This window comes from Lampris incognitus, chromosome 9, assembly GCF_029633865.1.
Source record: "Lampris incognitus isolate fLamInc1 chromosome 9, fLamInc1.hap2, whole genome shotgun sequence".
Lineage (NCBI taxonomy): Eukaryota > Metazoa > Chordata > Actinopteri > Lampriformes > Lampridae > Lampris > Lampris incognitus.
In genome coordinates, this window is record NC_079219.1 from 3,226,982 (window position 1) to 3,241,995 (window position 15,014).

Consider the following 15,014-nt stretch of genomic DNA (forward strand, 5'->3'; position numbering starts at 1 on the left):
CTATAAGCATCTATAACGCCCTATCAGTGTAGCTATAAGTCATTGCGAACGCCGTCATAACGCCTCATAACCGCCTTTATGATACATTGTCAATTTAAAACGGATTTATGCATTATAAATATGTCATCATTAGCCCGTTTATCTGTCAAACGTCATAATGCATCATAGCCAACTTGTTTTGCAGAAGTTTTGTAGAGATGCACAATGAGACTTCACTGCTATTTCACAGTCTTCAGCCATAGTCGTTAGTCATCGCAATACACATTATAGGAAAGCGTGGGCGTTATAGATGCAATAGATGCTTATAGCGCGTTATAGACGCGTATAGGGCGTTATAGACGCAAGCTTCATAGAAAGTGTTGTTCTGAATTGCATACATCATAGAAACCCGAACAGCACGTCCTTGCAGAGTGATGAAAATTGTCACGACGAATATACCGAGCAAAACCTTCCCAACAAGTCGCAGTATTCCAGACAAGGAGTATTTTCCTTGTTTTTTGTCCTCCGCGCTTTGCGGATGACGTCAGAGACATGGACCAAATCGCGAGACTCCTCTCATCCGTCAGCGAGACCAAAACCGACGGGAGAAACCGTCCGCTTGTCAGAGTCCAGCCGGAGCCGCGGGTCCTGCCGGTATGGAACTGGCCGAGGTCCTACAGACTTTGACGCGGTTTCCGTCGGCGTCGCCTCGCCTGCACCACTTGTTCGTCCTGCTCGTTCTCGCCGTCGCGACCTTTAAAATCGCGTCGCTGCTCCTCCGAAGGCGCAAGTGGCTCCGTGATTTCCAGCCCTTCCCCGGACCGCCGCACCACTGGCTCTTCGGGCACATGAACGAGGTACGACACCACCACCGCCACCGCCACCGTGCGCAATAACAACACGCTAGCTGCAAAACTGCGCAAACCTGCGCCGCAGCTGAGCGCTACGTGCACGGTGCGCGCGAGAGCAGCCGCCGGCGCGCGGCGCAGCGATTGCGGCGTGGCGTGGCCATGTAAGGCGTTTGTGGTTAGCGCTCGGCGTCGGCTAGCGGATGGATGCACTGGATTTTAAATGAGCGACATGTCCACAAAAGTGGAGCCGTGGTCCGGAAGGGCGGTACGGCCGCACTGTCCGGCCTCTATATGGACTGCAATTTCGCCTCCTTCGCACAGTCCAGCTGCAGAAATGTGATGTTCCCGGACCACAACCTTGTTTTTTTTTATACTAGGTACCTGCAGCTCTGCAACTTTGTAGCCACGAACTGCGATTGCTTTCCGTCATGCGCCCCCCCCCCCCACCACCACCACAACCCCCCACCTCTCTGTTAGAGTCCATTTTTAAAGCAAACCGGTCAAAAAACAGCCTACAAGTGGGCGATTCTTCCATTTGAGGCACTTTTTGTTTTTTGGCTTTTGAAATTTTGAAAAAAAATGTCTTTAAAATATAGATATTGTAACGTGCATGGATAAGAAGACACGCTAGCTCGCGGGCCTGACCCTTTAGTCTAGCGGTTAGCGATGTCTCCTGCGGTGCGGGCGACACGGGTTCGCGTCCCGGCCACGGCAGTTCCTGCGGTTGCGTCGTCCCCCCCCCCCCCCCCCCCGAATTCGCTACAATATATCCTTCTGTTCCAAGAGCTCCTATTAAGTGGCGTGGAGCAAATATGTCGGCGCAGCTTTGATCGTCCTAGAAAACAGGTTCGATGTGATGATGCTTTTTTTCCCAACGCTGCAACAGCAAAATGTGACGTAATGACACGTGACGGTAATGACAATTCACACTTTTTGGAGAAGAAGTCGGCCAAGTGTTAGACTCGCCAACCGAACTTGTTAGCTGGCGTCCAATGTGCCGTGACTATACGTGAACATTTCTTATTGCCCTCCGTTGGTAACTTGTTTTGGTGGTGAGGCCTGATCAGGTCAGGACGTGTAAATCTTCACATGACTGACTTTTGTGCGCATGAACAAGTCGCGCTCGTGCCGTGATTGGTCAGACGCCTCTGGCACGTTTCCATGGCAACCACAGAAACGTCGCTCTAAAATGTTGGGTGGGATGGGGATGACGTCTATGAGGGACAGCGATATATAACTATAAAAAAACGTGCAAATTGCACAAATATAAACCACATGAATGTGAAGTATGTCTTTTTAAATTATTATGAGAGAATGCAAAGTAAAGCTTTGATGAATTTAACCATTTTTATGACTTTATTATAGAGGGGGAAGTTAAAAAGTCTGGGTTGGGGACCAGCCCAAAACAGTGAAACTCTGACACATCTGAAGTTTCAACATACTGAGGAAGTGTTAAAATGTCCTCACTGACACACAACTCTTTGTTTCATAGCTAACACAACCCAACTCTAACAAACACAATTATTTTATAACAAATAAAAGTTGTTTTTTTTTCCCTCTTGAAAAACTCCCGTAACGGAAGAACCACCCGGGCCCTTGGCGCTCTGGAACTTTGCGGCCTCAAACTGTGAGTGCTTTCCATCTCGGCCTCCCACGTCTCTCGTTAGAGTCCGTTTCTAAATGTAAACCGCTCAAAAACCAGGCTGCAAGTACAATTTACGAACTACGATACACCTACAAACTGACGCCTTTAGACCTCCTTGGAAATGAATGGGAAACGGATTTAGAAGAACCAGCCTCAGAAAAAAAACGGCATAAGATGATACAGGGAATTTTCTCCTCTTCCATATGTCTTAGGCCTGGGTTCGAGCCCCGGGGTAGTCCAACCTTGAGGGGTCGTCCCGGGTCTTCCTCTGTGTGGAGTTTGCATGTGCTCCCCGTGTCTGTGTGGGTTTCCTCGGGGGGCTGGCCTGGCGGCCTGTCCAGGGTGTCCCCCCCACCTGTCGCCCAATGACTGCTGGGATAGGCTCCAGCATCCCCATGACCCCGAGTAAGGATTAGCGGTTTGGATAGTGGATGAATGGATGAATGAACATGACTTCTCTGATCCAGTGGCTATATGTCGGTGGCATTGGGTCTTTCCATTTAAACGGCATCAGTCTCCTGGCCAAAAGAGAGCAGAAGGCCAACATGCTGATTTCCCATCTACTAAGAGGGGTGTCCACTGGGGCCACACCAAACAGGGCAGTGAAGGGGGATGGCGCTACTGCTTTCCCAAATATCTTAGAGAAGGTCTCAAGAGCTGGTTTGCCAGAACATGTAAAGCTTTGAACACGTCCAGAACCTGTGCAGCGGAGTGGCTGGAGCCTGCCTGCATCCATCACATGTGGGATCTACGTCGGCTCTGATCTTAGAAAGTCTGACTTTAGACCAGTGCAGACGGTGTACAATTTTGAATTGAATAACAGCCCAGATAGCAAAATTGCTGTGGCCCGGACCCGTCCCACACCCAACTCATCTTTCTTTCATCCGGCCCATGTGCCACATGGAATGATGGCACTTGGGCGGTCCACTCCTGTTTGCCAGATCTGGGCCAGAACCAAGCCAGAGCAGTGCCGCATGTGCCACATATTTGCCAAAGGTGGCCCATATTTGTTTTGTGATATTTGGGCCATATTCACCATTTACCACACGGGCCACTTCAGGGTCACATCCAGATTACATGTTGCCCAGAGCACCGCAGCTTTGCCACAAAAGGCCCACATTTGATTTGGCATATTTGGGCCATATTTGCTATTATACATGTGGGCCACTTCAGGCTCACATCCATGTTGTCAGGGCCAGAAGAAGACCATCAGTGCCTCCTCACTGCCTGAAGTGGCCCACATCCGGATGCTGTCCCTGAGAGCAGGCTAAGCGGCTCGGATAATGGATGGATGGACATGTCTGATCAACAGATGGGAAAAGGTCCAGTAACTGGGTGTGTTTTTCCGGGGGTTTCAGTGGGAATCTTGGGTAGTGTCGCGTAGCTCATGTCAGCCAAAGCCTCCTGGAAACCACGAGCCTCTCGGCGAACACAAACGCGGCGTCCTCCTCATTTTATGGCTGTGCAAAGAGACGTTACAGAGGACAGACGGGTGTCGCAGCTCTTCATTAGTGTACGTTGCTGTGAATGTGGCTCATGTTGTCCCCTTGTCTTGCAGTTTAAACAAGATGGGACGGACCTGTTCAAGATGCTGAAATGGGGAGAGCAGTACCCTTTTGCACTGTCATTGTGGTTTGGACCCTTTGTTTCTTTGCTCAATATTCACCATCCCGAGTACGCAAAGACCGTGCTGGCGTCAACAGGTGTGTGTGTGTGTGTGTGTGTGTGTGTGTGTGTGTGTGTGTGTGTGTGTGTGTGTGTGTGATTGCTTAATGTTTATGGTCTTTTAGTTGTGCAGTACCTAATATGTCACTTCTGTCAATGTTTCATGAGGACTGCCTCGGGTGTCCTTCTGAAACACAAACACCTTTATAACAGTTTTGTTTCCTCAACAGAGCCAAAAGATGACTTTGCATATCATTTCCTTATACCTTGGATTGGTAAGTTTCATCTGTCTCTGTCTGTCTGCCTGTCTCTCTATCTGTCTGCCTGTCTCTCTATCTGTCTGCCTGTTTGTCTTTCTGTCTGTCTCTCTGCTGTCTGTCTGTCTATCTATATCTCCATCTGTGTCTCGCTCTATCTATCTATCTATCTATCTATCTATCTATCTATCTATCTATCTATCTATCTATCTATCTATCTATCTATCTATCTATCTATCTATCTCTGCCTGTCTGTCTGTCTGTCTGTCTGTCTGTCCATCTCTATTTGTCTGTCTGTCTCTGTTATCTATCTATCTATCTATCTATCTATCTATCTATCTATCTATCTATCTATCTATCTATCTATCTATCTATCTATCTATCTATCTCTCTCTGTCTGCCTGTCTGTCTGTCTGTCTGTCTGTCTGTCTATCTCTCTATTTGTCTGTCTGTCTCTGTTATCTATCTATCCAGCCATCTATCTATCTATCTATCTATCTATCTATCTATCTATCTATCTATCTATCTATCTATCTATCTATCTATCTATCTATCTATCTCTGTCTGCCTGTCTGTCTGTCTGTCCATCTCTCTATTTGTCTGTATGTCTCTGTTATCTATCCAGCCATCCAGCCATCTATCTATCTATCTATCTATCTATCTATCTATCTATCTATCTATCTATCTATCTATCTATCTATCTATCTATCTATCTATCTATCTATCTATTTCTGTCTGTCTGCCTGTCTGTCTGTCTGTCTGTCTGTCTGTCTGTCCATCTCTATTTGTCTGTCTGTCTCTGTTATCTATCTATCTATCTATCTATCTATCTATCTATCTATCTATCTATCTATCTCTCTCTCTCTCTCTCTCTCTCTCTCTCTCTCTCTCTCTCTCTCTCTCTCTCTCTCTCTCTCTCTCTCTCTCTCTCTCTCTCTCTCTCTCTCTCTCTCTCTCTCCATCCATCCATCCCCCTCTCTCTCTCTCTCTCTCTCTCTCTCTCTCTCTCTCTCTCTCTCTCTCTCTCTCTCTCTCTCTCTCTCTCTCTCTCTCTCTCTCTCTCTCTCTCTCTCCATCCATCCATCCCTCTCTCTCTCTCTCTCTCTCTCTCTCTCTCTCTCTCTCTCTCTCTCTCTCTCTCTCTCTCTCTCTCTCTCTCTATCTATCTATCTATCTGTATGTCTGTCTGTCTGCCCGTCTGTCTTCATCTCATTCTACCCTTGACTCTCTAGGAGATGGTCTGCTAGTGTCAGAAGGTCAGAAGTGGTTTCGCCACAGAAGGCTGCTGACGCCGGGTTTCCATTACAACATCTTGAAGCCGTACGTCCACCTGATGTCCGTTTCTGCCTCCACTATGCTGGTATGTGCCTGCTGGGACAGCGAGCTGCTGTTGACAGACAGAGTCAGTCGGTGTTATGAGATGGGATGAAATATGAACGATGTCTGTGAAACTACAAACTAACGAATCGTCATGTTATTGGTGCGATGCTCAAGCCCAGAAAGTTGAATGGGTTCATCTGGACACAGCGTCCGCCGAGAGAAACGTTTCACCCCTCGTCTCGTCGGCTGAGATTCGAAGAGGTCGTTTAGGCCAGTGTTTCTCAACCGGGGGTCCGCGGACCCCTAGTGGTCCGTGGTGTAATTGCAAGGGGTCCGTGAAAATAAAATATCTTTAAAAAAAAATAATCCTCTCGATGACTCGATGAAGCGGCAATCATTGGCAACGCTGTCTTCGGGAGGGGGGCGGAGTCGGCTTGTGTTCGTCATATGAATGCGTCTCTGTGTGTGTCGGAAAAACAGTGGTTCGGCTTGGATTCGCCTTGTCACGAAAGTGGGGAGGCGCTTTCCTTCGAGACTGCCGGCCGGAGAGATGCAGTTGGCGAACGCATGCAATACGAGGGTGGGTGTTTGAATTAAAATAGGGATCAATTGGCCACTAAATTGGGAGAAAAAAGGGGAAAAAATCAGAAATAAATTAAAAAAAAAAATAATAATAATAATCCTATGACATTTATAGAAATAGGATTATTTTACTCAAATGTGACTGAGACCTTTATCTACCTAAACTATAAAGGGTAACAGGACTTTTTTCTCTAATTACATCTGTTTCACAAGTGTAATTTATTGTATTTTAATAGATCTCGCTCCCGTTTGCATTGTTAAAAGTTACTGCATAACAATTCTGTGTTGTTACATATATCTGAAAGTTACTGAATACATATTCTGTTTTGTTACATACATCTGAAAGTTACTGCATAAGAATTCTGTTTTGTTAACTATATCTAAGTTACAACTGAAAGCTCTTATTTTTGCCCCAAAGAGTGAATAAATGCTATAATGCAATTTAAAATGCAGTTTCTACTGTTTCTATCAAATTGCAACCCCCCTCCCCCAAGATCAGGTGGAGGGGTCCTCAGGGTAGATCAAAAATACGCAGGGGGTCCAGGACCCCAAAAAGGTTGAGAACCACTGATTTAGACGAGTGGCGACACCATTCTCCCAATAAATGCTGCTTCCAGATGAACCGATTCAGATTTCTGTGATATCTGACGTGTGTTTCTGAATGGACAGAAGTTCGGCAGTCTTTTGGTTGTTTGGTGTGAAGCTGCTGCGGGGGGATCACATCTGTTCCCTTGACTCTTCCAGGACAAATGGGAGGGTTACGCCAAAGCCAACGAGACGTTTGAACTGTTTGAGCATGTTAGTCTCATGACACTGGACAGTATCATGAAATGTGCCTTTAGCAGCAACAGCAACTGTCAGACAGAGGGGTATGTCTCATGTTATGTCACGTTATGTCATGTCATGTTATTGTAGCGAATTCGGGGAGCCAGCCGGGAACCGCCGCAGCCAGGATGCGAACCCGGATGTCCCGCACCACGGGCGACAGCGTTAACCAGTCGACTAAAGGGTCGCTAGCGAGTCTATTTATCCGTGCACGTTACACTGCCCCCCCCCCTCCTTCGGGAAGCGCGTCCCCGCGCTTCAGCATACTAGCTCCCTCGCGCCTCTGGGCGCACGCGCTTCCGATGGCCTCACGGTCTCATCATCCCACCGCTGCCACCCATGTAACTGAGCATATTTCTGCCCGCTGCGGGATCCAGGGGGTCGGCCCGCTTTAGTCAGTCGATTAGCGATGTCGCCTCGTGGTGCAGCGGACCCCTGGATCGAATCCCGCAGCGGGCGGAAATATGTTCAGTTACATTATGTTATGTTATGTCATGCGACATATGTCATGTTATGTCATATCATGTCATATCATGTTATGCTATGTCATGTCATCGTGTCATGTCATGTTATGTCATGTCATCATAACATGTTATGTTGTCATATAATGTTATGCTATGTCATGTCATCATGTCATGTCATGTTGTCATGTCATCATATCATGTTATGTTGTGTCATATTATGTTATGTCATATAATGTTATGCTATGTCATGTCATCATGTCATGTCATGTTATGTCATGTCATCATATCATGTTATGTTGTGTCATATTATGTTGTTATGTCATATCATGTCACATGTCACCATATGTCATATAATTTTTACGAGTGCTCTTTCATTTTCATCTATATCTAGAGCCGATGTGAACGGAGTCGGCCAGTTGTAACACCATCTTCTCGTTTCAGAGGAACAAATGCGTACATCAAAGCGGTGTATGAACTCAGTGATCTGGTGAACCTGCGAGTCAGAACATTTCCATACCACAGCGATATCATTTTCCATCTCAGCCCACATGGTTTCAGATTCAGGAGAGCATGCAGGGTGTCCAAACAGCACACAGGTAGGATGTGAAGCTCTTGATATTACTGAATGTGGAGGGGTGTTTGGTTTTACGAGAACGTGATGAGCCATCGAAACTGAGCAATACAGGATTTGATTCATTTGTATTGTATGCATCCAACACTCTCCCATGACCCATGAGGCCTTTTTTTTTCTTTTTTCTTTTTTTGAAGAGGAAGTCATAAGAAAGAGGAAAGAAGCACTGAAGGACGAGAAGGAGCTAGACAAATTACAGGCCAAGAGGAACCTGGATTTTCTGGACATCCTCCTCTCTGCACGAGTGGGTCACGTAATCATAACCTCAACACTGACATCACCAATAGATTTAATTTTTTTTGTTTTACACTCACCTAATGCAAGAAAGCCACTTTATTTTTTCTGTCATTGTACATGTTACAGTGAAATGTGTTCTCTGCATTTAACCCATCCTATTGTATAGGAGCAGTGGGCAGCTGCAGCGGTCGGGGATCAACTCCAGCTCTTTTTTCCGTTGCCTTGCTCAGGGGCACAGACAGGAAGGAGTATTAACCCTAACATGCATGTCTCTTTTTTTTATGGCATGTCCCACGTGTCATGTTTGACATGACAAAGGAACCATAAGCCATGCTTATCCATCAGTTCAGCTTTGATTCTTTATCGTTTCGTTGAGATATTTTCTACAATAGGTGGTTCAATACTGAGCTCTACCTGTCAGCAGTAGTGGGCTTAAATTGCCAGTACAGGGCAACTGGGTAGCGTAGCGGCCTAGTCCGTTGCCTACCAACACAGGGATCGCCGGTTCGAATCCCTGTGTTACCTCCGGCTTGGTCGCGCGTCCCTACTGACACAGTTAGCCGTGTCTGCGGGAGGGTAGCCAGTCGCTGCACTAGCGCCTCCTCTGGTCAGTCGGGGCGCCTGTTCAGCGGGGGGGGGGGGGGATAGTGTGCTCCTCCCACGCGTTACGTCCCCCTGGTGAAACTCCTCACTGTCAGGGGAAAAGAAGCGGCTGGCGACTCCACATGTTTCGGAGGAGACGTGGTAGTCTGCAGCCCTCCCCGGATCAGCAGAGGGGGGTGGAGCAGAGACCGGGACGGCTCAGAAAATGGGGTAATTGGCCGGGTACAAATGTTCCGGAATACCAACTCCGGCTATCAATCACTTGTGGGAAACTGCCAGGGGAAACAGAAGGTGTTAGGCTACACGTAGGTAAGTGTTTATCAGCACACACACATTGGGCACTCTTTCCTAATGCTAGGCACATAGGAGCCAGCGTTAGCATTAGCAAAGAATGCACCGTTGAGTCCTCGGGGTGTTTTTTTTTTTTCTTCATTTGTTTTCAATGCAAACCCGTCTTGCCGTTTCATTACGTTCGCCCTTTTCTGGGGCCTTGTCTCGACTCCAGGATGAGAAGCAGCAGGGTCTTTCGGACGAGGCCATCCGAGCGGAGGTGGACACCTTCATGTTCGAGGGCCACGACACCACAGCCAGCGGCATCTCTTTCATACTCTACTGCCTCGCCTGCCACCCGAAGCACCAGCAGATCTGCAGGGAGGAGATCCTACGGGTCCTGCAGGGCAAGGAATCCATAGAGTGGTAGGGCGCTGTGTTATAACTGTTTCCATAATGCGGAGAGGTCAGTGACGGTCTGTTTTTTTTTTTGTGCGCCGATATGACGTCGGCACGTTCAATTTTGCATTTGTCATGACAACAGTCGTCGTGTTTGATGACCGGTGCAGCCAATAACGTGTTGTTTTTAGGGAGGAGCTGGGCAAAATCCCATACACCACAATGTGCATTAAGGAATCTCTCCGTCTTTACCCCCCCGTGCCGGGAATGGCCAGAAAACTAACCAAACCCATGACCTTCTTTGATGGAAGGAGTTTGCCTGAAGGTAACAGGGTTTTGTTTTGTTATGTAATTGTGAGATAACCTGTAGGTAGGTTGCTGTTTTTGCAGCGGCTTCCTCCGTAACCTTTCACCTTGCTAGTTACGAAGGGTGAAACATTAACCTGTGCTTGTTTTGGTCTCTGGAGGTGTTACGGTCCAATGAACCCGGTATGATTTTTAGTCTGCCTTGTTGTCTACGTATGATATTGCATGCACACGTGACATTTCATTTATTTTTTTAACATGGTGATGGTGGTCATGCGGCTCGGGTCCTGGGCTGTTCCGGTGGCGTCTGGACACTGCTTGGCATCCTGCTCATCATATATCTTATAATTCCATTATAATTCTGTTATCCTCTTTCAATGTTGCATTGTGTAAGTTGTGTAAACACAACATCCACTGCACGTCGTCCGTCTTGGGAGAGAGATCCCTCCTCTGTTGCTCTCCTTGAGGTTTCTTCCTGTTTTCTCGCCCTGTTCCAAGGGTATTCTGAGGGAGTTGATCCTTATCCAATGCGAGGGTATAAGAACAGGATGTTGTGTTGCTGTAAAGCCCCTTTAGGCAAATTTGTAATTTGTGATATTGGGCTGTACAAATAAAATTGCCTTGACTTATTCATACATCAATCATCTGCAGGCAGCTAGCAGGGAAATAGCCTGCAGTACTTTGTCGCACAAGCTCTCGTCAGCTGTAGATAATTATGATGCTCCAAATGCTGAAGCCATTGCCTTTATTCAGTTCCATGTCCACTTTAAAAAGCCGTCGTTTGCATCTTTTTTTCTTCTTTTTTCATTTTTTGTAGGTTGTATTGTTGCTACCAGTGTGTTTGGGATTCACAGGAATCAGACTGTGTGGGAAAACCCAAACGTAAGTCAACACTCTGTGGCCAGTATGAGTCAAGCCCTGTGGACTTCAGTTCTCAGTAAAGTGAATAAAAATGTCTCCTGCCGTTGAGCTGACGTTCAGCAAGGTGCTCAACCCTCACTTAACCCCAGTGGAGCCATTATATGGGCAGTTCAAAAGATATGAATGAGGGCGTCCGGGTGGCGTAGCGGTCAATTCTGTTGCCTGCCAACACGGGGATCGCCAGTTCGAATCCCCGTGTTACCTCTGGCTTGGTCAGGCGTCCCTACAGACACAATTGGCCGTGTCTGCGGGTGGGAAGCCGGATGTGGGTATGTGTCCTGGTCACTGCACTAGCGCCTCCTCTGGTCGGTCGGGGCGCCTGTTTGGGTGGGAGGGGGGACTGGGGGGGGAATAGCATGATCCTCCCACGCGCTACGTCCCCCTGGTGAAACTCCTCACTGTCAGGTGAAAAGAAGCGGCTGGCGACTCCACATGTATCGGAGGAGGCATGTGGTAGTCTGCAGCCCTCCCCGGATCGGCGGGTGGTGGTGGAGCAACCACCGGGACGGCTCGGAAGTGGGGTAAAAAAGATTTGAATGAGTTTTATCAATGTGTTTTAACTGTGTAGGCACGTGAAGCAGGCTGTCTGCAAAAGAATGTTTCCTCAGTGAACCTCCCTCGGTGAATACAGGAAGAAGACGGGGCTTCATCATGGGGTTATGTGTTATCTCATGCACGCTGTAGTAGTAATCGAGGGAAACCTTTTCTTTTTTCACCATATTGACACAATCTTTCCCCCCCCCGTTGTTTTATCAATAAAGGACTTTGACCCGCTTCGTTTCCTGCCAGAGAACGTATCAAAGAGATCGCCTCATGCGTTCGTGCCCTTCTCCGCCGGCCCCAGGTTTGACTGCACGTCACGCCACTTGACACTGCATATAGTACAGCCACAGTTGTCCCTTCACATCTGTATGTTGGTTGAGTTCAGACACTTGGGGTCAACTGTCCAAAGTAACGGGGAGTGCAGAAGAGAGGTGAAGAAGAGAGCGCAGGCAGGGTGGAGTGGGTGGAGAAGAGTGTCATGAGTACTTTGCAACAGAAGGGTACCAGCAAGAGTTAAAGGGAAGGTTTACAAGATGGTGGTGAGACCAGCTATGTTGTATGGTTTGGAGACAGCGGTACTGATCAAAAGACAGGAGGTGGAGCAGGAGCTGGAGGTGGCAGAGTTGAAGATGGTAAGATTTTCATTGGGAGTGACGAAGAAGGACAGGATTAGGAACGAGTATATTAGAGGGCAGTAGTAGTAGTGTAGCGATTTCAGGAGGGGCAGCCTGGGAACTGCCGCAGCAAGGACGTGAACCCGGATCTCCCCTACGACGGGCGACAACGTTAACCAGTCGGCTACAGGGTCCGACCCAATGAACAAAGGGTTCGATTTGCCGGTCATTGCAGTAGGAGCAAGGAAGAACTTGCAAGCAACACTGTTTTGGTCACCCGAACGTGGAAAGACACGTGTGGGAAGGCCTGCAAGAAATTACATCAGTCAACTTGTCGACGACACAGGATGTCCATCTGAGGTTCTTCCAGCTGCTATGCAGGATAGAGACGGGTGGCGTGAGAGGGTCAGATCCATCCGAGGACACTCGACCTGATGATGATGATGATGATGATGATATTAGATGGACAGCTCAGGTTGGACGGTTTGAAGACAAAGCAAGAGAGACAAGATTGAGATGGTTTGGACATGTGTGGAGGAGAGATGCTGGGTATATTGGGAGAAGGATGCTGAATATGGAGCTGCCAGGGAAGAGGAGAAGAGGAAGGCCAAAGAGGAGGTTTATGGATGTGGTGGGGGAGGACGTGCAGGTGGGCTGGTGGTAACAGAGGAAGATGCAGAGGACAGGAAGAGATGGAGACGGATGATCCACTGTGGCAACCCCTAACAGGAGCAGCTGGAAGTAGTAGTAGTAGCAGTAGATGGTCATTTATTTAGGTGGACTACAGCTGTAATCTGTGTGCATGCAGCCAAGCTCTGGCCTCTTCTTCTCCGACATAACACTTCATTAATGATAAGCAACACTGCATGTGGTAGTTTGAACCCTGTGAAATATGCAGCTGGTCAGAGGAACAGTAACACATTTACAAGTGTACTCGAAATAGTTATTTTAGTCCAGGAATTCAGGCCTTAAACGCTCATCAGTACATTTTAGAAGGTTCATTTATTTACTTTGCCATATCGCTTTCGATTTCCTATTTTCAGGTTTCCTTTCTACTCTTTTTGCATTTAGCATGGAAGTGTTTCCTCATGCTTGCCTTGTAATTATCTAGCTAGTAAATAGTGGTTTTGGTTGAATCAGGACAAGTTGACAAGTAGTTACAAGTCTTGAGTCCTCAATCCATCTTGGAGTCATTGTGCTGGTATGCCTCATCTTCAGTTTTGAGATGTTCCAACTTAAATACTTAATCGCTGGTAGTTAGTCCCTGTTTTACGCCCAACTGATGAACCCCATGAAGTTCAATCTGTCAAATCACAAATCCAGTAAAACAAATTGTAAACATTGCATCCCCTCACATTCAAATGAAACTTTTGATGTCCACGTTCTGATATACCATTCATTAGTTTCCTGCATAGCTTTCTCATATTAGCTTCAAGGGAGTGGAGAAGATAATTGTTTTGCCTTGAGGAGCATCACCATGAAAAACCCTGATCTGCCTCCCATGTCTCACCCTAACTCACTTGATAATATATGAGTTGATAATATATGATACTACGAGCTTTCTTCTTACGTTATCATTCACGCCATAGGTACCCTTGATTATTGCCGATATTCTCAAAAACGCGGTGCTTAGTGCTTCTTTCCCTCCCATAGAAACTGCATAGGTCAGAACTTTGCCATGAATGAGATCAAGGTGGTGATAGCGCAGACGTTGAGGAGATATCAGCTCGTAGAGGACCCCACCAGGAAACCCAAGATGATTCCTAGAGTGGTGCTTCGCTCGCTCAATGGTATCCACATCAAAATCAAGCCTGTGGACCCGCCAGCATAAAGGGAACTCACGCCAACACTGGAATTTCATCGCTCACATTCAGGCAATAGGTTTCCCCTTTGGTAGGAATTAATGGATGTATAGAAAAATAAAGAGAAGTGTGACTAACTTAACGCCAGAATGAATTCATCTGTACATTTTGCCTTTTAATTTCCCTCGTTATTTTATCAGAACTTTAAATTCCCTGTTTGTTTGTAATGAGGCACTGCAATTTTTTGAATTTGAGAAAATGACTGATATTGTCTGTTTTATTTTCAACATTTCAACCCAAATCATTTCAAATAAATGTCAAAAAATATTTTTTTGTGAAAATTAACAATATCTGTACTATTATGCCATCTTCTCAGACGTGTTTATGAATGAATAACCCTTGTGAGGCAAATTTGTAATTTGTGATACTGGGTTATATAAATAAAATTGATTTGACTTAATATGAATAACCCCATAATATCAATAGTAGAAATTACTGCAGAAATCCAGTTGTCCCGCAAACATGTTCATCAACTTTCTGTCATCAGCTATCTGAAAAGCCAGTTCATGAATAAACCTGGTCTGTTTGTCACTGACACAATAAAGCATCTTATCTAATTGCTTTTGTGAGGTTACTATTCTACACAAGGAATGGATCTGGCCAATGTTTAACTCTTGCACAACATCTTGGAAACATGCAAAGTAAGGTATGACCACAGTACTCTGGATCGCCAATAGTTTACATCTCCATTTGTGTCAAAAGTACTTGGAGAACTTTCAAATATGATTTTCATGTTTAATTTGGGGATGAGTTGTTGCCTCAAGTGAAGGAGTTCAAGTGTCTCGGGGTCTTGTTCACGAGTGAGGGAGTGGGAGATTGACTGGCGGATTGGTGCAGCATCAGCAGTAATGCAGACGCTGTACTGGACCGTTGCGGTGAAGAGGGAGCTGAGCTGGAACGCAAAGCTCTCAATTTACCAGTCAAGCTTTGTTCCAGCCCTCACCTATGGTCATGAGCTTTGGGTAGTGACCGAAAGGATGAGATCGTGGATACAAGCGGCCGAAATAAGTTTCCTCCGTAGGGTGTCTGGGCTCTGCCTT

General features: G+C 46.6%; 1 protein-coding gene across 1 annotated transcript; it reads left to right on the forward strand.

Moving 5' to 3' along the window:
* Positions 1 to 588: 588 nt before the first annotated feature.
* On the forward strand, positions 589 to 14,762 carry LOC130117651 (cytochrome P450 4B1). Its single transcript, XM_056285788.1, has 12 exons — positions 589 to 836; positions 4,034 to 4,178; positions 4,371 to 4,415; positions 5,630 to 5,757; positions 7,044 to 7,168; positions 8,030 to 8,184; positions 8,357 to 8,463; positions 9,565 to 9,755; positions 9,920 to 10,053; positions 10,852 to 10,916; positions 11,717 to 11,799; positions 13,766 to 14,762. The coding sequence occupies exons 1-12, from the start codon at positions 636 to 638 to the stop codon at positions 13,941 to 13,943; spliced, it is 1,557 nt and encodes a 518-aa protein (XP_056141763.1). The 5' UTR covers positions 589 to 635; the 3' UTR covers positions 13,944 to 14,762.
* The last annotated feature ends 252 nt before the right edge of the window (positions 14,763 to 15,014 follow it).

What these genes read in the sequence shown, in the direction of transcription:
- LOC130117651 (XM_056285788.1), top strand. Translation starts at nt 636, where the DNA reads ATGGAACTGGCCGAGGTCCTACAGACTTTGACGCGGTTTCCGTCGGCG. An exon ending in AGCAACTGTCAGACAGAGGG is followed by an intron (nt 7,169 to 8,029) that starts GTATGTCTCATG and finishes TTCTCGTTTCAG; the next exon opens with AGGAACAAATGCGTACATCA. An exon ending in TGGAAGGAGTTTGCCTGAAG is followed by an intron (nt 10,054 to 10,851) that starts GTAACAGGGTTT and finishes CATTTTTTGTAG; the next exon opens with GTTGTATTGTTGCTACCAGT.